The 25,727-nt window shown below is 51.4% G+C and overlaps 2 protein-coding genes across 2 annotated transcripts; both read right to left on the bottom strand.

Moving 5' to 3' along the window:
- Positions 1 to 3,108: 3,108 nt before the first annotated feature.
- On the bottom strand, positions 3,109 to 9,345 carry KRT9 (keratin 9). Its single transcript, XM_012503715.2, has 8 exons — positions 8,613 to 9,345; positions 7,396 to 7,478; positions 7,117 to 7,273; positions 6,684 to 6,845; positions 5,790 to 5,915; positions 5,444 to 5,667; positions 4,515 to 5,032; positions 3,109 to 3,420 (listed from the first exon to the last, which is right to left on the bottom strand). The coding sequence occupies exons 1-8, from the start codon at positions 9,276 to 9,278 to the stop codon at positions 3,401 to 3,403; spliced, it is 1,956 nt and encodes a 651-aa protein (XP_012359169.1). The 5' UTR covers positions 9,279 to 9,345; the 3' UTR covers positions 3,109 to 3,400.
- Positions 9,346 to 19,584: 10,239 nt separating this feature from the next.
- On the bottom strand, positions 19,585 to 24,172 carry LOC100587133 (keratin, type I cytoskeletal 14). The gene is made up of 8 exons (XM_030808193.1): positions 23,596 to 24,172; positions 22,261 to 22,343; positions 21,536 to 21,692; positions 21,051 to 21,212; positions 20,842 to 20,967; positions 20,526 to 20,746; positions 20,387 to 20,433; positions 19,585 to 19,841 (listed from the first exon to the last, which is right to left on the bottom strand). Exons 1-8 carry the CDS (start codon positions 24,115 to 24,117, stop codon positions 19,744 to 19,746), a joined length of 1,416 nt encoding a protein of 471 aa, XP_030664053.1. The 5' UTR covers positions 24,118 to 24,172; the 3' UTR covers positions 19,585 to 19,743.
- Between the last annotated feature and the right edge of the window lie 1,555 nt (positions 24,173 to 25,727).

The following is a 25,727-nucleotide window of genomic DNA, read 5'->3' as shown; positions in this document are numbered from 1 at the left end:
AGGCCTTGTGGCTCACACCTGTAATCCCAGTACTTTGGGAGGCCGAGGCAAGTGGATCACCTGAGATCAAGAGTTCAAGACCAGTCTGGCCAACATGGTGAAACTCCTGTCTTTACCAAAACTACAAAAATTAGCTCGGCGTGGTGGCAGGTGCCTGTAGTCCTAGCTACTCAGGAGACTGAGGCAGGAAAATCGCTTGAACCCGGGAGGTAGAGGTTGGATTGAGCTGAGATCGTGCCACTGCACTTCAGCCTGGGTGACAGAGCGAGACTCCATCTCAAAAAATAATAATAATAATAAAATAAATAAAAAGATATGTAAAATGGTAGATGAGGAAGACAGCAGGTAGCAGAAAAAGAACCAGAGAAGAGTAAACAGTTGCACATTAACAGTGGAGCACTAGAAAAGAGATCACAGACTCTCACTGCTCAGGTGTCTTGCTAGAGCCACCTTTGACCCAGAGACACTGATGACCTGCCTGCTCCCATCTCCACAAATTCCAGGATCTTGAATCCCCCTGGGTTTCTGTGTCACTTCATGCCTTAAGTGTACTCTTACATAACCCCTCTGCCAGTGATTTGAGACAGCCTGTGGCAATTTGTGTTTTCCAAAAATGACCACATCAATATATCCCATTGCATATGCTGTTCTTCAACGTGACATGGACACACCTCCATCTAGAGACGGGGTCTGTATTTGCTTTCTATTTCTGCTTAACAAGTTATTGCAAACTCAGCAGCTTAAAATAGCACCCATCTATTAGCTGACAGTTCCACAGGCATAATTGGATTCTCTCTGCAGGATATCACAAGGGTGAAATCAAGATGTCAGCCAGGCTGAGTTCTCATCTGAATTCTCATCTGGGGGTAATCTGCTTCCAAACTCTTCTCTGATCTTGGAAAACTTCAGTTCTTTGCAGCTGGAGGACTGCAATCTCCTTTTTCTTGCTGGCTCTCAGCTCCTAGAGCCCATCCACATTCCTTGTTCCATAACCCCCTTTCATCTTCAACCAGCACGGGCACATTGAAATCTTCCCAGACACCGGGCACGGTGGCTCACGTCTGTAATCCCAGCACTTTGGGAGGCCGAGGCGGGCGGATCACGAGGTCAGGAGATCGAGACCATCCTGGTTAACACGGTGAAACCCTGTCTCTACTAAAAATACAAAAAATTAGCCGGGCGAGGCGGCGGGCGCCTGTAGTCCCAGCTATGCCGGAGGCTGAGGCAGGAGAATGGCGAGAACCCCAGGGGGCGGAGCCTGCAGTGAGCCGAGATTGCGCCACTGCACTCCAGCCTGGGTGAAAAAGCGAGACTCCGTCTCAAAAAAAAGAAAAAAAAAGAAAAAAAAAGAAATCTTCCCAGACTTCAAATCTCTGACTTCTGTGACCAGCCAGACAAAACTCTTGCATTTTAAAGGGTTCATGTGATGAAATCAGGTCTGCCAGATAATCTCCCTCTCTTAAGGTCAACACATTTGAGAGCTTAATTACCAAAATCCCTTCACAGTAGCACCTAGGTTAGTGTTTGATCGAATAACCGGGAGAAGATATGTGTACAACAGGGCCAGAAATCTTGGGAAAGCATCTCAGAATTCTGCCTACCACAGGTCTATGCCCTTTCCCTTGAATCTAGGCAGGCCTGTGACTACAGAAGTGACACTGTGTGACATCCCCGTCCAGGTGATAAAGTCAAACAGCCTCTTTCTGGCAGTTTCTCACTTGGGACATGTGTCTTGGGAGCCCTGAACCAGCATATAAGAAGTCGGGCTACCCTGAAGCTACTGTGCTGGAGGGATCACATCGAGACTTTCCACAGAGATAGAGATGTCCAAGGAGCCCCAGCGAGGCCAGATATGTAAGTGACTAAGACTTCAAATGACTCCAGCCACCAGCCTGTAAGCCACAATGAAACCAAGAGGAGCAGAGACAAGCAGTTCCCACCGAGCCCTGTCAAAATTGCAGATTCATGAGCAAAATGAATTTTGTCATTTTAAGCCTCTATACTTTGGGGTAGCTTAATAAGCAGCTATAGTATCTGGTACATAGGCTGAGGGGGGCTATTTGTCCCAGTGATAAAAAGGATTTTTGACTATCAGAATCTTTAGAGAATATTGTTGGCTGATATCTTGTGGAATGTCCCTTACTTTGCCTTGAAGGACTTTATTTGTGCCTATATTTTTTACTTGAAATCTTGCAAGCAAAGACCACATCATTTTTGACTTGTTTTCCTCCATAGCTAACACACGACATGCCAATAGACTATGGTAGATCGTTTGCAAAAAATTGCTTCAGTTATTGCCCTCCCTATATCCATGCCCATTGCCATGTGACTTTGCAGTTCCTCCCCTCAAGAGAAGTCTATTTCCCCTGCTCTTGAATCTGGGCTAGGTTGTGACTTGCTTGGCCAATATAATACAGCCAAAGTGACTTCTCTGAGTCTAAACCTCAAGAGGCCTTGCATGTTTCTGCTCATTACCTTGGAACACTTGCTCAAGCTAGTTGGCTGGAGGATGGGAGTCACAGACCCCATTCATCCTCATCACCGCAACTGGCATCCAGCCAACTACCAGAGGAAGAGCCACCTGGCTGACTTGCAGCGAACCATAGACGCGTAAAGGGAAACAGAGCTTCCCAGTCTAAACTGCAAAACTGTAAGCTAAATGAATGGTTGTTATTTTCAGCCACTAAATGTGGGTTCCTTTGTTACAAGCAAAAGTTAACTAATAGAAAAGTGAACCCACACTCTTTATAACAGATTGATTATCCCTTTACTCTATCACCAAGGATGGAATGCAATGATGCGATCATAGCTCACTGAAGCCTCCAACTCCTGGGCCCAAGGAATCCTCCCACCTCAGTCTCCTGAGTAGATGGGACCACAGGTGCCCACAACCATGCCTGTCTAATTTTTTTTTTTTTTTTTTTTTTTTAGTTTTTTGTAAAGACAGGTCTCACTTTGTTGCTCAAGCTAGTCTTGAACTCCTGGCCTCAAGTGATCCTCCTGTCTCAGCCTCCCAAAATGCTAGGATTACAAACATGAACTACTGTGTCCCGCCCACCCTATCCCTTCTTAATCCCAAAGAACAAATGGGTCAAAGTCTGAGTTTGATTTGCAGTAGGAAAGCTTTATTATAGTCAAGATCATGCAGGGTGTGAGAGCACCCCAGGCCAGAGAGAGGAAAGAGGTCTGTCTCCCCAACCCTGAAGGCATCAAAGCCAAGCAGGGTTGGAAGCCAATGGAAAGACAGAGGCACATATGCCAAGTCAGTTCAGTCCCAAACGGGCACAGGAGCTTGTTGCCAGCTATTCCTGATGTCAGGATCCAATAAGCAGGCTTCATCAGGGGTCTGCCCATCTGGGGATGCTCAGCTGGGGCTGGGCAGGAGAAGTTTACAGAGGCTCTAGTATCGCGAAAGGAAGCCTGTGGAGAGATGGAAGGGAGATGAGGGGGAGAAGGGAGGACTGTAAGCAGGAGCAGAGAGGTTGGGACTTGGGGAAAGATGGGGAAACTCGAAGCAAGGACACTAGAGCTCAAAGAGCTGGAGAATCCTGAGGTGGAAGGACCCTGGGGTCTCCCAATCTACTGGTCCCCATCTAATTCCTGAATCTCTGTTGCAGCAAACCTGGCAGATGCACCCCCAAATCTGAGGACGGGGGGCTTATGAGGCAGCCCCCTCCATTCAACAGATTTGTTAGTCAATTATTTGTATATTGAGGCAAAAGATGGCCCCAGCCTCACTCCTAGATGTATATCCATGGCCCTGTAGTGCCACTGGACACACAAAACCACATCAGACACCCTGCAGGGCAGCTCCCAGGCACCTCAAGTCTTCTCTGGCTAAACATTCCCAGTCATATTGCCCAGCCTTTTACTATAATTTCACATTACATTTTGATTTCATAAAATTCAATGTGTACATGGGAAAATGTTCCCTGATCTAGAGACCAACTCACCTGTGTGAGTCTTTCTTACATTTAGATTATGTTCATCCTTTTGGCAGTTGCATCATGTAATACTTGTGCAAGCCAACCACTGACTAAAATCCCTGAGTCTCTTTTCCACCTGAACTGTTGCTGATCCAGGTCCCCCATCCTCATGAAGGTTGAAAGTACTGGCTGTGAACCCCCACAGAGCTGAACCCCTCATTTGTGATCGTATGACTTTGAGCAAATTATTTTCTCTGAACCTCATTGGATTATAATAAAACCTACCTCATAGGGTGTGTCATGACAATGCACAATTTTCAACCCATCTCCTACACTACTGAGACTCAGCCATGTGTAGATTTGGTCCTAGCCTCATCCTAGGCTCTGTCAAAAATAATGATCAATTCAGAACCAAGGGTAGGTCTCTGGCACCTCACTAGGGATTTCCCTAACATCTAGCTCTATTCAGAATCTGTATTCCCCAGAGATTCAAAAATACTCAAAAAAAAAAAGGTGACACCTTGACTCTCCACCCCACAACCTAGAGTTGTACCTCCCTCCACCCCACAACCTAGGATTGTCCCTTACCTTTTGTCTCATCTTGGTCACCAGATTTTGAGGAAGAAGACTGGGAATGGGATGATTTTCCGCTTCCTCCTCCATAGCCACCACCACTTCCACTCCCTTCTTCACCGCCTCCGTAACTGCCTCCACTTTCACCTCCAAAACCACTTCCTCCACCATGGCTGCCTCCACTTCCTCCCCTGGACCCACTTCCTCCACCATAGCCACCCCCACTTCCTCCTCCAGAGCCACTTCCTCCTCCATAGTTGCCCCCACTTCCTCCACTATGGCCACCTCCACTTCCTCCGCTATGGCCACCTCCACTTCCTCCACCATAGCCACCTCCACTACCTCCTCCAGAACCACTTCCTCCACCGTAGCTGCCTCCACTTCCTCCCCTGGACCCACTTCCTCCACCATAGCCACCTCCACTTCCTCCTCCACCATAGCTGCCTCCACTTCCTCCCCTAGATCCTCTTCCATAACTGCCTCCGCTTCCTCCTCGACCTCCAAGGCCAATTTTTCCAGCTCCGGAGGATTCACTAAGAAAGAAAGAAAACAAGAGAGTTAAAATGAGTGGCACCCACACACATATATGAGGATGGACCTGGACAGAGTCAGGACCCAAACATGAATCTTTCTGTTTTCCTTCCTGGGAGGCAGAGGACAGAGTCTGGGCGGGCACCACAGCTGGGAGGGGAGAGCCTCCAGCTGGGACTGTGGAGCCCTCCCCTCCCTGGAGCAGGGAGGCAGCCCCTTCTCTCAGTGTCACCATCCTCCTTTCCCAAAGCCCAGATGCACTGAGGTCCCTCCGGCCCCCAGGATGAAGAAGTCCTCAACCCATAAGACCCTGCGTATAAGAATTTCCCCCAGCTGCCTCTATCCAGAGGGACAGAAGTAGTATCAGAGGCCTAGGGACACCCAGGGGTTCCACCAAATCCTAGGGCACCTACAAGTCTTCCTGGCCTCCCTCAAGGAGGTTGCGGTAGGTCTCGATTTCCTGCTCCAGCCGCATCTTAATGCTGAGCAGAAGGCTGTATTCCTGATTCTGGCACTCGATCTCTTGCCGGACCTCAGTGATCTGGGCCTCCAAGTTACTGATCTGCTCCTGGATCATCTGCAGCTGGCCACAGTAGCGGTTCTTCGTGTCTTCCAAGCTCTTCTCCAGAGCTGCTTTCTAAGGGTTAGGAGAAGGCTTTAAGAGGGATGCTACATCATAACTCCTCTTCTTCCCACTCCTGGGCTGCAAAGCCTTCCCGTGCCCCACCTTGGCAAAGGGTCTACAGCTGAACTACCAACCTTGCTGAGCTGAGACTGCAGCTCAATCTCCAACTCCTGGACACCGTGCCGGAGCTGGGTCACCTCCTTGGCACTGGACTGCACCTCCTGACCACTACTGGATACCTCATGCTCGATCTGGGTTATCTGCAAAACCAAAGGCTCAGTAAGCATCAGGCTGGGCCAGGAGCTTCAGTGGGTGAGATTCTTCCCCATTCACCAGGATCTTCACCTCCAGGGTCACGGCTGATCTGAAGCCAAGGACAAGTCGTTCTGAGTTCTGGGTACCCTCCAGCCATGCAGGGTTGTCCAGTCCTCTCAACATGACATTCCCTCTCAACAAGGTTGCAAGACCCTTCACACTTTGTCTCACAACCATCTTTCTAATCTAACCTTATTCCAAACTTCCCCCACCTTTCAAACATACACACACACACACACACACACCACAGACCATGCCTTCATGTATGTGCCAGACCTCTGGCTAGGCACTGGAGACTCAAGGAGGAAGGGAACCACCAAAGAGCTCAGTACAGTATGGGAGACACACTGTATCCCTCTCCTATAGTCTTATATTACATAGCATTAGATTAAATTGTTCACATTCTGCTTTTGTTCACACACATCTAATAAACTGTGAGCTTCTCAAGGGCAGCAGTCTTGTTTGGCTCATATCAGACATCAATACCTCTGAGACATCAATACTTTACACATAACATGGCACTGAGAAGCTACTTTGTAATGATATTTGTATGCAGTGAATGAAGATGGTTGAATGACTTCCATTGGAAGATGGATAAATGACAGCTGCACTGAGAGATGGAGAGATAGGAGCATGAAGGAATGGGAGGTGGGAGGGATGGAGATAAGAATAGATGGAGGAGAGGAGATGAATGGGCAGCCCACTCTGCTCACCTGAGTCTCATATTGATTCTCGATGTCCTTTCTGTTCTTAGCAATGAGCTGCTCATACTCCTGACGCATGTCATTGAGGGTCTTGGTGAGATCTTTGCCAGGAGCAACATTTATCTCCACATTGACATCTCCACTGTTCTGCCCAGTCAGCTGACTCATCTCCTGCCAGGGAGGAAGGGGAGATGAGGTCAGGGATAAAGTCCTCTGCACCACCTTTCAGAATTCTCCCTCTGGTCCCCCCAGGGTACAAAAAGGGGACACAGTTGTGAAGCCAAAGCCCACCCACTACCATAGGTGATGCCAAGGAGAAGCTGAAAGTGTCCTCAAGAGCAAAGGAGAGGGTGTCTCCCAGGTAATGTTCCAAAGCTCCCCTGCTGTCTCTGCATTTCTGCTCCTCCCTCTCCCCAGTAAGCCATAAGCCCCAGCACCCTACCTCCTTATGATTCTTCTTGAGGGCCATCAGCTCCTCCTGCAGAGTCTCATACTGCATCTCCAGGTCAGACTTCTCCATGGTCAGATTGTCCAGCACCTGCCGCAGGCCGTTGATGTCAGCATCCACTCCTTGCCGCAGGTTTTGCTCCATCTCGAACCTGCAGACCAGCCAGGGGTAGAAAACAATCAAGAGGGAATCAGGCCCTACCAGGACCTCCAGAGCACTGAGGTTCGGGGGTAAGGGCTGATGACAGGAGAGGAAAAGAGGAGCAGGACTCACTTTATCCTGAAGTCATCCAGTGTCATGCGAGTGTTGTCAATGTCCAGGAGAGTTTTGTTGTTGCCCACTGTCAGGTCCACAATCTGAAAAAAAGGGACACAGCCATGAAATCACGCTGTGGACCACCGCTGGGAGGGCAAGAGGCCAGGCAAAGCCACAGGAGGTGAGGATTCCATCCAGGAAGATTCTCAAGAGGAATGAGGAACTTCCAACAGCTAAGACATGGCACAGACCCCTTCCAGCCTTCAGCGAAGATGTTTGGTGTGGCCTTCATTAATTCATTCAATAAATATTTGAAGATCTACTCCAAAGGGCATTGTAGGATTTAGAGATTACTGACATCCTGTTCCTCAAGGAGCCCACCATTGACTACAAAGTGAAAAGTGTCCTAAAAGAGTTCAAGGAAAGGAGAGGTGGCTTATGACAATGGGAGATCAAGAAAGACTTCAGGAAGGAGGTGGCTGGCAATTGAATTGGGCCCTGAAGGATGGCTAAGATGTAACATTAATAAATAAATGGAAGAGGTTTGGAGTAGAAGAAACAGCACATCCAGAGACATGCAGGAGTTAAAACAAGAGGAATCACTGAGAATACTGAAGAGCCAGACTGTGAGCTCCACCAGAACTAAGTCTAGCACATCACTATGTCTACTCAGAGCAACCCTGAGGGTAGGCACTCCCTGAACTGAGTGGCTGAAAACAATGGATAGATAGATAGATAGACATGTGGGTGGAGGGAGGGAGGGATGGATGGAAGGATGGATGGATAGATAGCTTCCATTCCCAGAGTTCTGGATCCTGTCCATCACTTGAATAACCAACACGTACAACCAGGTCCAAAATACCTTAAAAGATCAAGATACACTCCTAAAGAAGCCCAGGAGAAGTACAAAGGAAGACAGGCTATTGACTTAGACCAGACCTAAAGAAGGTTCCACATCCAGTCCCAGCTCAGCTCACATTAACCCAGGTCTCCTCTCTGCTCTGCCCAAACTCTGAAAGTTGAGGAAGTGGAAGTGAACACTCAGAGCACAGGCCAAAGTCCTATCCTGGGATCCCCAGAAACCAAACACAAGTTTGTTTCTGATGAAAGCGTACATTTCCAAAAGGTAGATTCCCTGGCTATTATCTGAGCTTAGAGTTTAGCATTTTACCTTTTTTGGAAAATAAAGAATGAAAGAGAAAGAGACCGAGACAGAGATGGTTTCCTGCACCTACCTGGTCCTTAAGATCATCAATAGTGTTATAATAAGAGGAGTAGTTCTTCTGGGTAGCAGCAGGTCCCTTCTTGTCATACCAATCCTGGATCTTATTCTCCAGGTCATTGTTGGCCTCCTCTAGAGCCTGCACCTTATCCAAGTAAGAGGCCAGCCGAGAATTGAGGTCCTGCATGGTGCTCTTCTCATTAACAGTCAGAATGCCACCATCACCGCCTCCAGCACCACCTCCAAAGCCCCCAAACCCCCCAAACCCACCCCCATAGCCACCACCAAAGCCACCTCCAGAACCACCACCAAAGCCACCTCCAGAGCCACCACCAAAGCTACCTCCAAAACCCCCAGAACTACTATAGCCTCCTCCAGAAGCACCACCAAAACCTCTGGAACCACCCCCAAAGCCGCCGCCTAAACTACTGGCACTAAAACCACCCCCAGATCCTCCACCATAGCTATAGCCAAAACTGCCGCCCCCTCCCCTCCCACAGACACGAGAGCTTCCCCCACCATAGCCACTAGAAGAGCTGAATCGGCCCCCTCCTCCACCGCCCCCTGAGGAGCTGAAGCGACTGTAGGAAGACCTTATGCTGCCCCCGCTGCCCAGGCCGCCCCCGCCACCCCCGCCGCTGCGGCTCAAGTAGGACGAGGAGAACTGTCTGCAGCTCATGACACAGCTGGTAGCTCACGGGTTGAGAAGCGGTGATAGGAGTGCTACCGGCTCCCAAGTGCAGGGTACAGAGCTGTCCCTGGGGCTGCCTACTTATACCCCCAGCTGAAGGTGGCACGCCTGGGTGTGTGCCTTTGGTCTGTGCCAGCCTCCCCCGACAGACCCGAGGGAGGTCTGGGATACGGAGGCAGCCGGGCTGCCCCAGGCTCAGCGTCCTTTGGTGACTGCCTGGGGGCGGCCCAGCCTCTCTCCATTGTGTAGGATAATTTGATGATATTAGGCTGTCAGGGCCACCATAAATCAGCTCTACTGCCACAGGGGTGACCTAGATCCTGGAGTCTGGTCTCTGGCTGGCCCCAACAGCAGGTCTGAGACCTAGGCCCTTCGGGATAGAAACTCCCAGGAGCAGAGTCACCTCCTCTATTGATGGTCATTACTGTCTGCATCCCTCATCCCTCCTTGCTCCCACCTTGTGCCCACAGTGGGCTGAGCTGGAACCAGGGTACTAAGGAGTTATCATAGAGGAGGGGGAGGCACAGCACCTGCCCTTATGGAGCCCCAGATGGATGAAAACCAGTCCTTGCCCTCAGGATCCTCGAGGCTTTCTGCAGAGTCGGAGGCTCTGCCCTTGGGAGACTCCAGTTTGATGAGGAGACAACTGGCATGGCCAAAAGATGGAGAGAGGCACCGAGACCCTGCCCGCCGGCGCTCAAGGACAGCGTGCAGAGTTTACACGAAGGGCTGGAAGAAGAAAGTGGACCAAATAAACAAGATGGTGCTGACACTAGCTGACCTCTGAGCAGGAATGCAAGTGGCTCGACTGTCCTGCTCCTTTTGCAGGGCCCAGCAGGGAGTGTGGAATTGACCTTGGTTGAGTGCCTACCCCATACAGAGCTCGGGGAGGATACAGAGATGTGTGACTTATCCCTGCTCCTGGCAGAAACTTGGATGTATATTCTGGTCACCAAGGCCAGAAGAGAATGGTGAAGAACACACTGGTCTCCGGTGTGCCTACCTGAGCTCCATCCAGCTCCATGCTCATGAGCTGTGTGACTTTGATAAGTTACTTAACTACTCTGTGCCTCAGTTTCCTCCTCTGAAAAAGGTTGATATGAATAGTTTGTCCATCTCCTAGTAAAAGACTTGTGAGAAAGCTCAAAAAATGTTTATCTGCCTCTGATCATTCAGCCTCCTAACTCCCCGTCAACTCTGCCCTCACCCAGACCTTAGCCATAAGCTTCTAACTGCCCTCCCTGCCTCTCCCATGTTCCTCTGACTCTTCCTGCATAGCAGCCAGAATGATCTTTCTAATCCATGTCTGACAACATCACTTCACCAGTTTCCCTCCACCCTCAAGATAAGGTCCACATTCCTGGCACTTAGGCCCGTCCCCATCTTTCCATTCCTGCCCCATCTCCCACCAACCCCCAGACCCCCTAGAAAATCATACAGTGCTCCTCAAATGCCCTTCTTCCCTCCAAGAATACTCGGCACTTGCAGTGACCTCTGATTGAAATGTCCCTCTCCATCTTTTCTACACAGAAAACTACTCATCTTCAGTGATCCCTCTGAGTGCCTCCTCCTCCGTCTTCCTGTACTGTCACCCCCTGGGTTTGTACTGTGCTCTGTTATAGTGTCTCACACTTATCTCCATGGCTCTATGAAGCACTTCATGAAGAATAAAAGTTCATGTACTGAAAAAATAGAAGAAACCTCTCTCTGCTGGCAGCCAGAGCTCTTCTAAGCCTGCCCCTGCTCATCTTGTACTTGCCCCAGTGCCCAGCGCCACGTCTGGTCCAAGTAGGATCCCAACACACATGAGATGGAGGAAAGTCATTCCAGAAAGATGCTCATTGCTGAAAAGGAGCTAAAGGTAAGGAAATCTCTTTGCCAGGATGGTCAGCAAGGGCCTGAAAGAGGCAATGCCTGCATGTGTAGGCGGCATAGATGACTGGTATTTCTTGAGGGGCTTTTAAGTGATGCTCAACGACTGTTAAACAATACTGAAGTGGCCGGACACGGTGACCCACGCCTGTAATCCCAGCGCTTTGGGAAGCCGAGGTGGGCAGATTGCCTGAGCTCAGGAGTTTGAGATCAGCCTGGGCAACATAGCAAAACCCCGTCTCTACTAAAAATACAAAAAATTAGCCAGGCGTGGTGATGCATACCTGTAATCCCAGCTACTCAGGAAGTTGAGGCATGAGAACCACTTGAGCCCAGGAGGCACAAGTTGCAGTGAGGTGAGATCTGCGCCACTGTGCTCCAGCCTGGGTGACAGAGCAAGACTCCGTCCCAAACAATAATCATCATGACAATCATAATAACACTGAAGCACTTAGAGGAAGATTTCCTTTTTCCATGTTTGTTTGTTTGTTTGTTTGTTTGTTTGTTTGTTTGTTTGTTTTGAGACAGAGTCTCACTCTGTCATCCAAGCTGGAATGCAGTGGCATGATCACAGCTCACTGCAGCCTTGACCTCCTGGGCTCAAGCCATCCTCCAGCCTCAGCCTCCCAAGTAGGTGGGACTACAGGCACACACCACCATGCTCAGCTAATTTTTTTTTTCATAAACATGAGATTTCACTATGTTGCCCAGGCTGACCTTGAACTCCTGGACTCAAATGATCCTCCTGTCTCAGCCTCCCAAAGTGCTGGGATTACAGGCATGAGCCACTGCACCTGGCCTCTTTTTCTATTTTTCGAGCTTCTGATTAGTCAAGGATGAAATCTCATTTGGACACTATGGACACTCTAACGCCCCACCACACTTGTCAATCACCCTGTTCAAAAAAACAGAGCCAACTTTGGGTTCAGAACCTTTAGAAAGTAACAGCATCTAGTTGGAAGTTAAGTATTTCTGTGTGTCATTTCCTTCTGCTTCTGGCAAGTGATTATGATTTTCCTTTTTTGGTAGTAATCTAAGATTTCCTTTATAAATATATTTATTGAAATGAAAGGTGAGTTAATTTACCAAAACGTGTTAAATAAATATTTAAATGGGTGGTACAAAATATGTTACATTAAAAATTAAACAGGTAGTTTAAGTTTTGAAAATTAAAAGAGAATATAATTCTCTTTTATTCAATATTCAGAGAATACTGAAGGCATTTTATGAATAGTTAATAATGGAAGACTCTTAGATCAAGGCTAGTGGGTATAATTGATTCCCTTTCTACTTTCTTAAATGGTTTTAAACCATTCAAGGTCTTTGCCAAGCTCTGCTGGGAAGCCCAGAATCTGCCGCAATGTGTTCCAAGGCCTGGAAAGTTACCCTCTTCCCATGCCCATGCTGATGCCGCCACTCTGGTTGGGATGTAAGCCCCAGGTCCTGGGTCCCTGAGCTGGATGGAGAAGTCAGTGGTGCTGTGGATGGGCCACCCTGGAGACAGCCAGCAGAATGGCACTTTCAGAACCCTGCTCTGTCATCTGCAAATGTATCTGTGTTGGGGGATCCTAAGAACAGCTGAGACCTGCCTGACTGAGCAGAAGTTCCCAGCTGGGGCCAGCTAAGCCTCTTGACAGATGGCCCTGGTTTCCAGCCCTGGTGCCAAACCCCAACCCCTGTCCTCACCCACCTTCTCCACTTCCCACCCTCCAGCCCTGTCTTAAGCCTCACTCAGCCCAAAGCAGCAGGCTTCGTCCCTCAGAATTCCTCCCAGTTGCCAGGGAAAGAGAGCTGTGCATGAGGACCACCGTGGGGTGGAGAGCACAGTAGCTCCCCAGCCAGGCAGGGCTGGGCCACCTGACAGTTTCACCCTCCCTTCCCCTGTGGTCCTCAAAGTTGGCCTCAGTTTCCTCATGAGAAGCCCCTTCGTGCACTGTTGCCAAGGGCCATAAAGACAGAGGGCTTCCGCCTGTAATCCCAGCACTTTGGGAGGCTGAGGTGGGCAGATCACGAGGTCAGGAGATCGAGACCATCCTGGCTAACACGGTGAAACCCTGTCTCTACTAAAAATACAAAAAATTAGCCGGGCGTCGTGGCGGGCGCCTGTAGTCCCAGCTACTTGGGAGGCTGAGGCAGGAGAATGGCGTGAACCCGGGAGGTGGAGCTTGCAGTGCGCAGAGATCGTGCCACTGCACTCCAGCCAGGGTGACAGAGCAAGACTCTGTCTCAAAAAAAAAAAAAAAAGAAAAAAAAGACGGAGGGCTCCCTAGATGAATGCACAACTGCTGCCCACATGTAGCCCCTGCCACACTGGCCTTCCTCCCCCCACATCTGGCCTTTTTCCAATACAAAGAGGAGCTTGCTGTGCTTGCAGCTCCTACGGTCCAGATAGGAGGTTTTGTTCCAGCTGCAGCGGGGCAGCATCTCTTCCCTTCTCCCAAGCTCTCTGCCTGGCATGGGAACCAGATTGGGCAAGATGGGGCCAGGGATGAGGAAGGCCAACAGCCGTGGCCTGAGTGAGTGATTTCTTCTAGGTCATGCGGCATGGCTCGCTCTTCCAGACACTCAGGGCTCAGGGTCTGCCCTCTGAGCCCCACCTTCAACATCTCCCATGGGAACCCTCCAAAGAATGAACCAGGAATGGAAACCATGGAGCCCATGGCACCCCGGCACCTTAGGCCCAGCAAGAATCAACACTACCTCTCTACAGCCAGTGTGCAAGGCTGCAAGGCTACAACCTAGACCCAGTACCAGCATCCCAAATGCAGGCCCTCCCCTTGGGGAGTGGATGGAGTAGGAGAGAAGGGGCTGCAAGGACCCAGAGAGGCAGACAGAGGGACAGAGAGAGAACCAAAGATCCCACTTGCAAGGTATCCCCAGAGGCAAAGGTATCGTCCACTGGGGACATGGGGACCTGGAGGCAGCTCAAGAACAGCTTTGCTCTGGTCGTGGGAGCCCTCTTGCTTGCCTACAAGCAGCCTCCCACACCCCCAACTTACTCCCCATTGCTGTCTGTCATTGATCCCCAGGTGGGGCCAGGGAGGGACCTGAGTCAGCATGTGGCTGGCTGCTGGGAGAGGGAGCACCCGCTGAGTCACGGCTCCTCCCCTGGAGCCTCCATGAGCCATCTAGGCAGGTGTGCACTGCCCACTGGCGCAGGGCTGTGGGTACCTGCACCTGTCTGTCAACACTGATTCTTTCTCATACAACAGGCACTTGCCACCACCCTGCCCAGCCAGACCCTATCAGACAACAGTGAGGGGATGGAGTGGGCCCATATATGTGCCTCCACCTGAGTCTAGGCACCCCAGGCTTGTGTCTGCTGGGACACACCTAGCAGAGAGGCTGAGAGCACCGGCTTCGAAGCCAGGCAGGTCATGGTGTAAAGCCAGATTCTTCCACTTATTTGGGGAAAGTTGCTTCCCCTCTGTGAACCTGTTTCCTCACTGTAAATTCGGATTCATCCTTTATTGAGCACCTACTATGTGCCAGGAATTGGGTTGAGTGCTGGGGATAAACTAATGATCAAGCCTTTATCTTGATGGACAGTTATGGGATAAAACAGACCTGCAAAAATAAACATGTAATTCACAGCTGAGGTGAGCACGGTTGGTGAGGGAATGGAGAGCACATCATAAAGGTGTGGCATGGTCTGGGGCACCAGTGACCTTCTCCCTGAGAAAGAGACACTTGAATGAAAGGGGAGGAGAAGTGAGCCAGGAGAAGGAAAAAGGGGAGGGGCATACAGCATGTGCAAATGTCCTCAGGTGGGAACAAGCAAAGTGACTGCCAGGGCAGGAGTCCTGTGTGGCTAAAGGGCAGTGGGTTAAGTCAAGCAAAGGATTTCGGTGGGAAAAAAAAAAATAGTTCTGACTTTGGCCAGGCACAATGGCTCACACCTGTCATCCCAGCACTTTGGGAGGCCAAGGCGATCGGATCTCCTGAGGTCAGGAGTTCAAGGCTAGCCTGGCCAACATGGTGAAACCCTGTCTCTACTAAAAATACAAAAATCAGCTGGGCGTGGTGGCAGGTATCTGTAATCCCAGCTACTTGAGAGGCTGAGGCAGGAGAATCGCTTGAACCTGGGAGGTTGAGGTTGTAGTGAGCCCAGATCGCACCACTGCACTCCAGCCTGGGTGACAGAGCGAGACTTGGTCTCAAAAAAAATCTGGCATCATGAGGTTGTTGTGAGGCTTAAAAGTGCTCATACTGTAAAACTGCTGGTGTGGGTCCGGCACATAGTGGGACATCGTCCTGACTGTCGGTGGCACTGTGGCTGCTCCCAACTTCCCCATGGACCGTCTGGGCAACTTGGGTCCTCAGCTCCCTTGTTTATTATTAGCCCATCCCTCTGGCCTATTGAGCCCCAATTAAGATCAAAGACCTGTGCCTGTGAGGCCTGGGGAGGACACTGGATGGTTGGAGGATCATAGTTCCTTCCATCAAGGAACCTCCAGTGTTGCAGGCAAGACCCTCATTGCTTTGCCTGCACTGTCAAATTTAATCTTCACCAACAGTTTTAGGAGGTATGTGTTAATTTTTAAATCATTTTACAGGTAAGGAAATTGAGGCTCAGAGAGGGTATCTTGGCCACAGTCACAAAGCTAAACAAGGCGGAATGGTGCCAGGGCTTGCCCTCCAGTGAGCAGGAGCTACAGTGGACACAGGCTAAGAGATCCTGCCCTCTGTCCCAAGCCCCACACATGCGCTGGGTCCCTCTCTACCTTCTTCCTCATGTCGTCTCTTTTTTTATTCGTCTGTCTCAATTCACCCCTATCTCCCCTACACCTACAGCAGTTGAGTTTCGATAAGTATGTATGAATGAATGAATAAATGAATGAATGAATGAATGCCCCTTCCTGCCTAGTACTGGCTCAGGGCCCTCACTATCCTCTCTTTCCCTGACTCTGTCTCTCTGACTCTCTCTCTCTCCCTCTCTCTCTCTCTCTCAACTCTATATCCATTTGTTTCTCTCTATTTGTGTGTCTCCTTTTGCCCTCTCTCTCATGCCAAGTCACCCCTAAAGTTCATCAGAGCACCTTAAAGGAAAAAGGCTTCCTTTCCCAGGCCAGGCCTTACAGGTGACAGTGGCGCAGAGGGAAGCCCCGTCGGGAAAGCTTGCACTCAGCAAACAGCAATGGAGGAGGAGCTGGTGACTGCCCTGCACCTGCCTGAGGCAGGTCCATCGCCCTGGAAGTCCCTGACATCCCCTTGTCCCCTTTGTGGCAGCCTCCAAGCTCAGTGAGGTGGGCCAGGGAACCTCCTGGGGTCCCACCAGGACATCGGGACCCCTCAGCCCCTGGGGATCAGGCCTCCTTGGGGCTGCCTCCTCTGACATCTTCTGCAGGAATGGTCACCTACATTACCCAAGCCAGGTTGTCTATGGCCTTGGAGAAGTGCCATTTGCCTGATTAGGAAGGCACATATGCCAGTTGCTGCCTATAGAGTTCCCTGGACACATTAGAGATCTTTTCACTATTTAAAAAAAAAAAAAAAAAAAAAAAAAGCTCCCAAAATAAAGGGGATTGAGAATTTCAAGGTCGGTTCCACCCCATAAAAAAAAAACATGGAGTAAGCTAAGAAAAATGCACACTGATCCCACGGGTCTCTCAGTTTTATCTCATCCCTGAGAAAGAACAGAACAGGAAGCCACCCAGGACGTGGCAAAGCCTGAGCATGGACAGGACTTTGCCACTTTCAGGCTGTAGGACCGGGAGCAAGCCAGTCTCCGAAATCTCCGAACGGTGAAGTTGGAGGAGTCTTCTCGGTGGCTCACCTAGGACTGCCCGGTTCTGAGTGCTGGGAGGGTGGAGAGAGGGTTTACAGGGAGGCGGGGCCAGAGAGGTCACCTGACCAGCCCCAGGACTCAGAAACGCAATCCCACCTGCCTCCACTAGACTGTGCTATCGAGTCACTTTGCTCGTCTATTGTTTAGCTGAGCGGAGGCCAAGGGAAGGCAGTCACCATTGTCGGAGCTGCTGGGCTCACTCATATCTTGAGTTGGATGCTTGTGGCTGCCAGGATCTGTGAACAAGAGCCCTGTTCATCAGCAGGATCCAAACACTGGCCCTACCCTCCCCAGTGAGGTATGGTGGGGAAATCCCGGTAGGAGGGGAGTCCATGTGAGACCCCTGGGGCCACTGCCCTGTCTGCCCTCTTCCTCTGGAGCCTGACAGCACAGGGTGGGACCACCTCCCAGCCTCCCTGCTTGACTTCCTCCTCTCCTGGTTCTGAGCCTGCTTTCAGCCAGGTGGTCCCAGCCGCCATTTTTACCCGCAAGCAAGCCCAGGTCTCCTGTGTATTCCCTTCAAACAGTAACGGCAACCACTCAGAGAGGAGGTTCGCCCCACCTCACCCCAGTCTAAGAGACCTCACGTTTCTATATTCCCCTAAAGCAAATCTCCTTTGGGTACAGAGACTTTAATCTGGCTCCACCTCCAAGGTAAAGAGGTGTCTGGGGATTCTTAGGAAGTTGAGGGCGTTCTGGGCTTCAGTCCCCACTGGTGACTCTTGCCATATTTTGCTCTTTGTCCAGGCCCATGTGACCTCTCAAATGTGGGCCGTTCCCGAGATTCTTTGCCACACTCAGGCAGGAGGTTCATTGCCCAACTAGGAACCTTAGGAACCAGAATCCAATGCCCCTGGGAGTATCACAAAGCCCCTCCCCACACTAGGGTCCTGTACCCTCTAGGGCCCTCAAACCCACCTCTTCTCATTCTCTGAGGAAGCACCCTCAAGCCTTCCTCCTTCCTGAGTTGTCCTCTGTATCCCTGAAACTCTAGTACTTCACCTCCAGGATGGCCCATCCTCACCCAGGGATCACCCAAGGTCAACCCTTTTTGATGACAAAACTTAGGTTAAAAGATATCCCAGTTTCAGAAATACAAAGCAGTCCCCTTTTTCCTGGGGTGGAGGTAGGAACAAAAGAAACCAACATCTCTTCATTCCTTTTCCTAATAACTCACCCCATTACCATTTATAGGGTGCTGACTATGTGCCAAACACAATGCCAAATTCATTGCCTGCATGAGGTCATTCACTTCTGTATCAGCCTTACGCAGTAAGGGTGTTTATTCCCTACCTTGTGAAAGAGGAATGTGGGGTTCAGTACCTTGCCCAAACTCTTCAAGGCTATTCAGCGTAGGAGCCAGGACTCCAACCCAAGTAGTCTGATTCAAAAGCTCAGGCTTTTAGATCCCTTGCCCAAATTTAGTCTTTTTTCAGTCTCTCCCCTACCCTTGATTCCCCCTACAAGTTTTCTTCAGGCAGCCAAATGAATGAGCTGTTGAAACTGACACAGGGCTAGTCAACTCTTTCCTAGCTTGGGGCAGTGAGCCCTACCCACCTCTGGAATCTTCACCACTTACTAGGGTGAGGCTCCTTCCCTTCCCACTCCTTTTCTAGCCCCCCAAAGAGAAGGAAAGGCATTCCCCACCCAGGGGAGGCTCCTACAGTCCTGGCTCTTAAGGTATAGTCACTCATTGGATTCTTGTATCAACCTCAAGAAGCAGGGCTCAGCATCCTTACTATACAAGTAAAGACACTGAGACTCAGACTTTCCAAGCTCACATCTGTTACAGAACAGAGCCAGGGTTAGAAACCAGTCTATTCCCAAACACTCTAAAAATGCTCTCATCGTGAATGGATAATCACCATGCCCTAGAGATAGTTTACCCAGTATCACCAGCACAGCCATGCCTTGAGCCAGCACTATGCCAGGCCCTGTGCTGGAGGCCTTAAATGCATTCTTCCAGTGAATTCTCCCAACAAGCCCATGAGGTAGATACTACCATTATGCCCCTCTTACAGAAATGGAAGCTGAGACTGGGAGATGGTCATCAACTTGCCCTAGGTCAACCAAGTGTAAGAAGGATTAGATCCAGCGCCAGAGGCAAGAGCAGGTGGGGTGGAGGGAGACAAGACTGTCAGGAGAGCTTGAGTTCCTACCTTCGGTTCATGGACCTCCAGTAAGGAGCTCTAGGAGACCCGCGAACCCCATGAAATTGTATGCAAATGTATGTATGCTTATTTGAAGGTAGGGGGCAGAAGGAAAGATCTATAGCTTTCAATATTCTCCAAGGAATCCCTGATCACAAAAACATTAGGAATCCTTAACCTAACATAGTGCCTGACATAGAGGCACTCAATATCTGGTGAATGAATGGACACACATGAAAATGAGTGAGTAAATGAATGAATATCCCTCCGTACCCTAGGAGACACCACATATGACCTGGTACACACATCTATCTGTGTCTTCTGAGATGGCGAAAGATATCCTGGGACCTGAGCCCAACCCACCCCCAGGACTTTTCTCCCAGTCCCAGGGGCCATAGCCAGGTGCTATGACAAGCTCCAAAGAGATGCTCCTCCCACTTTTTCCCCACCCCCACTCCTAACAATGACCAGACAGAGGCGAGAATTATGCAACTCAGATAATCAAGCTGTATTGATTGCCAGGAGGGGGTGAGGGTGAAGCAGGGTCCAGGTGTGAAGTGCTTAAGGGGCAAGAGAGGGGATCTTCCAGTGGGATCTGTGTCCACACGGGGGGCCTCCTAGGCCTAAGCGGGGCTGGGCAGCCTCAGTTCTTGGTGCGAAGGACCTGCTCGTGGGTGGACACCACTTTGCCATCGTGCACATCCATGACCTTGGTGCGGATTTGGCGACTGGAGGAGGTCACTAGGGAAGAGGCGGGAAGAGGACGTTACCAGAGGTGGACAGACAATGGACTAATCAGGAGGTGAGGAAACTCAAACTGGCTTCCCGTTGCCCTCTCCCCTGATTACTGCTTCACTCCCTGCTATTGCCCAAGCACTGATACCATCAACACATTTATTTCAGACTAGGGCTCCCAAAGGTCAGAGACAGAGTCTTTGTCCTCAGATTAGAGCTTCCTAAGAGCTCACACCTGGCTGGTTCCGTCCATATTCACCCAATGGAGTGGTCTCGGTGGGAAGAGCCCTGCAGGGCCCTGTTCATGGTGCTGACCACAACAGCAATAGGATCTGCCACAGACACCAGGTAGAAGCAAGAGGTGGGGACTGCCTCTCCTAGCCCTAAGGAGGGTTTAGAAAATAGCTTCTTCCACCCAAGGAGGTTCACAAGGGAAACTGGGTGACAGCACTAGAGTTCAGCCCCTCACGGAGCCCCTAGCCAATGCCTAGACCTGCTTGGGGTACAGAGGGCGGCCTGGAGCCCAGGCCTGCAGAGGAGGAAGGTCTTACCATCTCTGGATGACTGTGATCCAGAGGAGAACTGGGAGGAGGAGAGGCTGTGAAGATAGAAAAGGGCAGGATCATTAGATACATGGTGGGGCCGTGAAAGTGCCATGGGGGGCGGACTAAGGGGAGGGCCAAGACTCACTGGGCATCCTCGCCCTCCAGCAGGCGGCGGTAGGTGGCGATCTCCTGCTCCAGCCGCGTCTTCACGTCCAGCAGGATCTTGTACTCCTGGTTCTGCTGCTCCATCTCACAGCGGAGCTGGGCCAGCTGCTCCTCCACGCTGCCAATCATCTCCTGGATCTGGGCCAGCTGCATGCAGTAGCGGCCTTTGGTCTCCTCCAGGCTGTTCTCCAGGGATGCTTTCTGTGAGGGAGGGAAAGGGAATCAACGATTAGTGAGTGTGGCCATTCTCTCCCTTCCAGTCCTGGGTGCACCACCCTGCCTGGCACTATTCCTACCATGCTGAGCTGGGACTGAAGCTCAATCTCCAGGTTCTGCATGGTGCGCCGGAGCTCCGAGATCTCGCTCTTGCCGCTCTGCACCAGCTCGCTGTTGGTGGCCACCTCACGGTTCAGCTCCTCTGTCTGCAAAAAAGAGAACTCCATTCACACCAGAAGGCCCCAGAAGGCAGGTGGTCTGGGTTCCTTCGACCTCAAATGACACCCACCTTGGTGAAGAACCATTCCTCGGCGTCCTTGCGGTTCTTCTCTGCCATCTTCTCATACTGGTCACGCATCTCATTCAGAATGCGGCTCAGATCCACGCCAGGTGCAGCGTCCATCTCCACATTGACATCTCCACCCACCTGGCCTCTCAGGGCATTCATTTCCTGCACAGCCAGAGACAGTCCACAGTCAGGAGTTCCACCATGGCAGCGGACTGGGGTTCCTTAGTCAGGCCTGAATACTGCCCTCCCACCATCACAATTCTATTTTGACTCTCCCTTCTCTCTCTCTCAATCTCTCTCTCTCCTTTTTTTTTTTTTTTTTTTTTTGGACAGGGTCTAGCCTTGTTGCCCAGGCTGGACTCAAACTCCTGTGTTCAAGTGATCCTCCCGTCTCAGCCTCCCAAGTAGCTGGGACTATGGGCACGCACCACTGTACCCAGCCTCCCTGCATTTCTTTTAAGCTGGCTTTTCCATATAGTTCTCACCTCCTCGTGGTTCTTCTTCAGGTAGGCCAACTCCTCCTTCAGGCTCTCAATCTGCATCTCCAGGTCAGCTCTGGCCAGGGTCAGTTCGTCCAGCACCCTGCGCAGGCCATTGATGTCGGCCTCCACGCTCATGCGCAGGTTCAACTCTGTCTCATACCTGGAATGACCCCAGAGAAAAGGAATGAGACACCCATCCTGATCACAGCGAGGGCTTTGTTCTCTTCTCCCTGCAGCTTCTCCCAGAGCTGGTGCCTTGTGGGTGGTTTAAGGAGCCAGTCTTGAAAATGGCGTGGTTGAACACAGTGCCCATTGATTGCTCAGATATGAACATTCCTGGGGCCTGGGGCCTGGGGACAAGGCAGTTCATCTTGCTGCAGAATTCAGGAGGGGGTTGCGCTTCTAGCTTCAGCCAACAAATAATGCATAAATCCTCCAACTATGAGTCCCTCCTATACTTCAAGGGCGGTTGGGGAAGTGGAAAGTGCCTCTCCCTAAAGCAGCGGTTCTGAAACCTGGCTGTGGACCAGAATCACCCAGGTAACCTGCTATAAATAGCTGAATCAAAACTCCAAGGGTGGGGCCCAAGAGTCTTTTTCTTTTATAAGCACCCCAGGGAGTTTTCATGCAGCTATCCTGGCACTGGCTAGTTCTATTTGGGAAACACTTCTCCAAAAATGCCCTACTTTGGGGATACTGGATGTTCTGGCCCACCACTGCAAACTCACTTGGTGCGGAAGTCATCCGCGGCCAGACGGGCATTGTCAATCTGCAGAAGGACGTTGGCATTGTCCACTGTGGCTGTGAGAATCTGCAGGATGGAAAGGGCACAGGTAATTTGTCAAACGGACTTCACAAGCTGGACTGCACTGTAACCTACATTAAGCTCTTGCTTTATGTTTTGCCTGAATTCCCCTTTTCCCCCCACATAACTTGACCATAGCAGCCTAAAGGAAAACAGATGCCCCAGGCCTGTCCTAAGACTTTGCTAACTCATGGTCAACAGAGGGGGTAGATGCAGCCCTGGGCTTAGAATCAAAAGCCCAGGAGTTCTGGTCCCAATTCTGCCACTGACTTGCTGCAAAACCTAATGGGTCTTGGGGCTTCAAGTTCCCCACCTCCGGGTGAGGAGAATAATCTGAGGCTCCCTAGCCCTCCTTCCTGAGCTGGCCTCTCTTCTGTCTGCATCAGCCAGCCCTGCCAGTCCTCTGCAGAGATGCACATTCCTTTTCAAGCTCACAGGCCATGGGACTTCAGGTGGAACTTTCTCAAGAGATAAAACCCAACTAACACAGGGGATTAGAAAAGAGGACTCAGGGGAAGAATAAGAAGATATATTGGCCTCTGAGTCTGGTTGGAATTCCCCACCTCATCATTGAATTTCCCTAATCCATGCAAGGCATTAGAGCCCAGCTGACTCCTTCAGGGAGGGCTCCCAGGTGATGTGGGAGCAGGGAGGAGGGGCCTGGAGCACGGCACAAGCCTGCCAGGTTCTCTCTGTGCAGGGCACATCAAGGGGCCACACTGATTGTCTCTGCAGGCTCTCCATGCCCGCCTGGCTGTGGAGAGGGACCAGCCTGTACCAAGGCTTTTGGGCGGCGGCAACCACAGCCCAGACTAGTGAGCTAATGAGTGGTTTGGATGTCTTGCCTGGTCCCGTTAGAGCCTCACTCCTCCCCTGTGCTGGAGAACAAGTAGCTGCCTCCTGTGCTGGAAGGTAGGGCACAAGGGACCCAGCCTTGGCTCTGCCATTAATTTGCTATGTGACCTGCAGCTGTTCACAGCACCTCTCAAAGCTTCAACTGCTTCCTCTAAAAAATGTAAGGACAGGAATCACTGATCTCACATGGTCTGAGGATTTGAGATCAGAAGGGGATGAGAAGGCTGGGGAAGGGAGAGTATCTTCTCACTGATCAGCTCTTAGGGCATCCAAGACCTCAAAAGAAGGGATCTGGGGTGGACTCTGTCCTATAGAGAAATCTTAAGGTGTCAGAGGCCTGGGGCATGTATTGTTCCCAGAAGGAGCTAGCTGGAATGGTACCTTCTGCTGCCCATTCACCCACCTTGTTCCTCAGGTCCTCGATGGTCTTGAAGTAGGGACTGTAGTCTTTGATCTCAGCGGGTCGCTGCCTCTGGTACCAGTCACGGATCTTCACTTCCAGGTCGGCATTGGCCTCCTCCAGAGCACGCACCTTGTCCAGGTAGGAGGCCAGGCGGTCGTTGAGGTTCTGCATGGTCACCTTCTCGCTGCCCACCAGAAGCCCATCACCACCAGCAAAGCCACCACCAAAGCCAGCACCCAAGCCAGCACCAAGGCCACCACCATATCCTCCCCCGAAGCCACTACCAAAGCTGCTGCTGCTGCTGAAGCCAGCACCATAGCCGCCCCCCAGCCCGTAGGCTCCCCCAGAGGAGAAGCGGGAGGATGAGACAGACAGGCCGCCCCCGTAGGTGCTGGGGGCGCGGCAGGACCCTCCGGCCAGGACGGAGGAGATGCGGCTGGAGCCGCCCCCGATGCCGCCCCCGATGCCGCAGGAGCCCTTCATGGAGCTGGAGGAGGTGAACTGGCGGCTGCAGGTGGTCATGGTGCCGAGGAGGGAGGTGAGCGAGCGAGCAATTGGCTGAGTGAAGAGAAGGTGCTCAGGTAAATTGCAAAGGGATGCGAGTGCTTTATACTCATGGGTAGGGGGCGGGCCTGGCACTTTCCATTCCCCTTGGCTTTCATCACCCACAGGCTAGCGCCAACTCCCAGCCAGGTCCCTCCTCTCCTCCGCCTCATCATGTCTGTCATATTTTACTGGAAACTCATTGTTCGGGGTGTTTTGGGCTTTCTTGTCCCGCCAGGCGTGATTCACAGGGGGAGGTGTGGGCCTGCAGGCTACACTTTCCCATCGGGCCCTGGGAGTCCCAGCCCTCAGGAACCCGCACACTGGGCTCAGCCAGGGTGACAGAGAGCAGGGCCTCTGCACCTTAAACCTGGTTACCTGCTAGCTCTCCATGAACTGGATGGGCCTTTAACATCCACTTAGAGGAAGCCCGCCGCTGCAGGGGACGGATACCCAGCTGGAAAGCACTGGCATGGCAAGGTCACCTTGGACACAGACAGGCCTCCCTCACCATGACCCTCTATTAGAGACAAGGAGGTCTGGGGGCCCCTCCCAGGCCTGACCTGCCGTGCTGTGCTGAGAAGCCTGTCCCATCCCTGAAATACACCCAGCTAGTCAGGTGTATCGTGATTCCCACCCCAACACCCCCATCAAAGAGAAATCCAGGCAGCTCTCCCCAGCCCTGAGCACAGACCCTAATCTCCTCCCTATGGTGAGGATCTCACATCCACCACACCATAGGGCGGGTGGCCTCATGGAGGCCAGGAAACAGCCTGGAGTCAGGTGGGTCCTGGCTCTGCCATTTACGCCTCTGTGACCCAGGGCTTGACACTTCTGTGAGCCTCAATGTTCTCATCTGCAAAGTGGAAGTCATACCATCTATTCTGCCTACTGCAGTCAGCTCTGAGAAGCCAATGTGACAATGTATGTGAAAGGGTTTTGTAAACTGAGTATGGCAAGAAGCCTGGTTGGCATTGTTGTAGCCCAGGCTTGGCCCCAAAGTGGTTGGAGCTGCATCCAGGAACAGGCCTATGGGGGGCCTTTTATTCTTCCAGCGCCAGATATCTTCTCAGACCCCCAGAACATCCCTAGTGTGGGCAGCTCAGGCGCCCTCGTTTGAGCCCCTTGTGGAACTGGCCCAGGAGATGTTCTGGGGAGGAGTAGAGGCTGGAGTGGAGCTGGGATGTGCCAAGGGCAAGGCTGAGGTGGACACGAGGGTCTCTGACTCCTGAAGCCCCAAGGGTCAGGGGACATTTCTAGGAGTCCACTTGGTCCTGCTGTGGAGGTGTGTATATCAAAACTTCAGCAATCTCCCAGACAACCTGCCAAAGCAAACCCTTCTGGCCCCACCCCACCCTCCCGTCAGCCCCTCAGCTCCACAGACCCCGGCAGGCATGTTGGGAGGAATGTGGTCGTGTCTGGGGCTGCCTGATGCGTCCTATCTCCTCAGACAGGCCCCAACAGCCCCTGCTGGAGGCTCCAGTGCTCTTCCTGGGATCAACTGCTCCTAGAAGAGAGGCAGGACCCTGTCTCACCCCACTCCCACCTTGACTGTCACCAAAGAAGAAGCCAGAGAGGGGAGTCCCCCA

Source organism: Nomascus leucogenys, unplaced genomic scaffold, assembly GCF_006542625.1.
Source record: "Nomascus leucogenys isolate Asia unplaced genomic scaffold, Asia_NLE_v1 Super-Scaffold_285, whole genome shotgun sequence".
Lineage (NCBI taxonomy): Eukaryota > Metazoa > Chordata > Mammalia > Primates > Hylobatidae > Nomascus > Nomascus leucogenys.
This window is presented reverse-complemented; position numbering and strand designations above follow the sequence as displayed.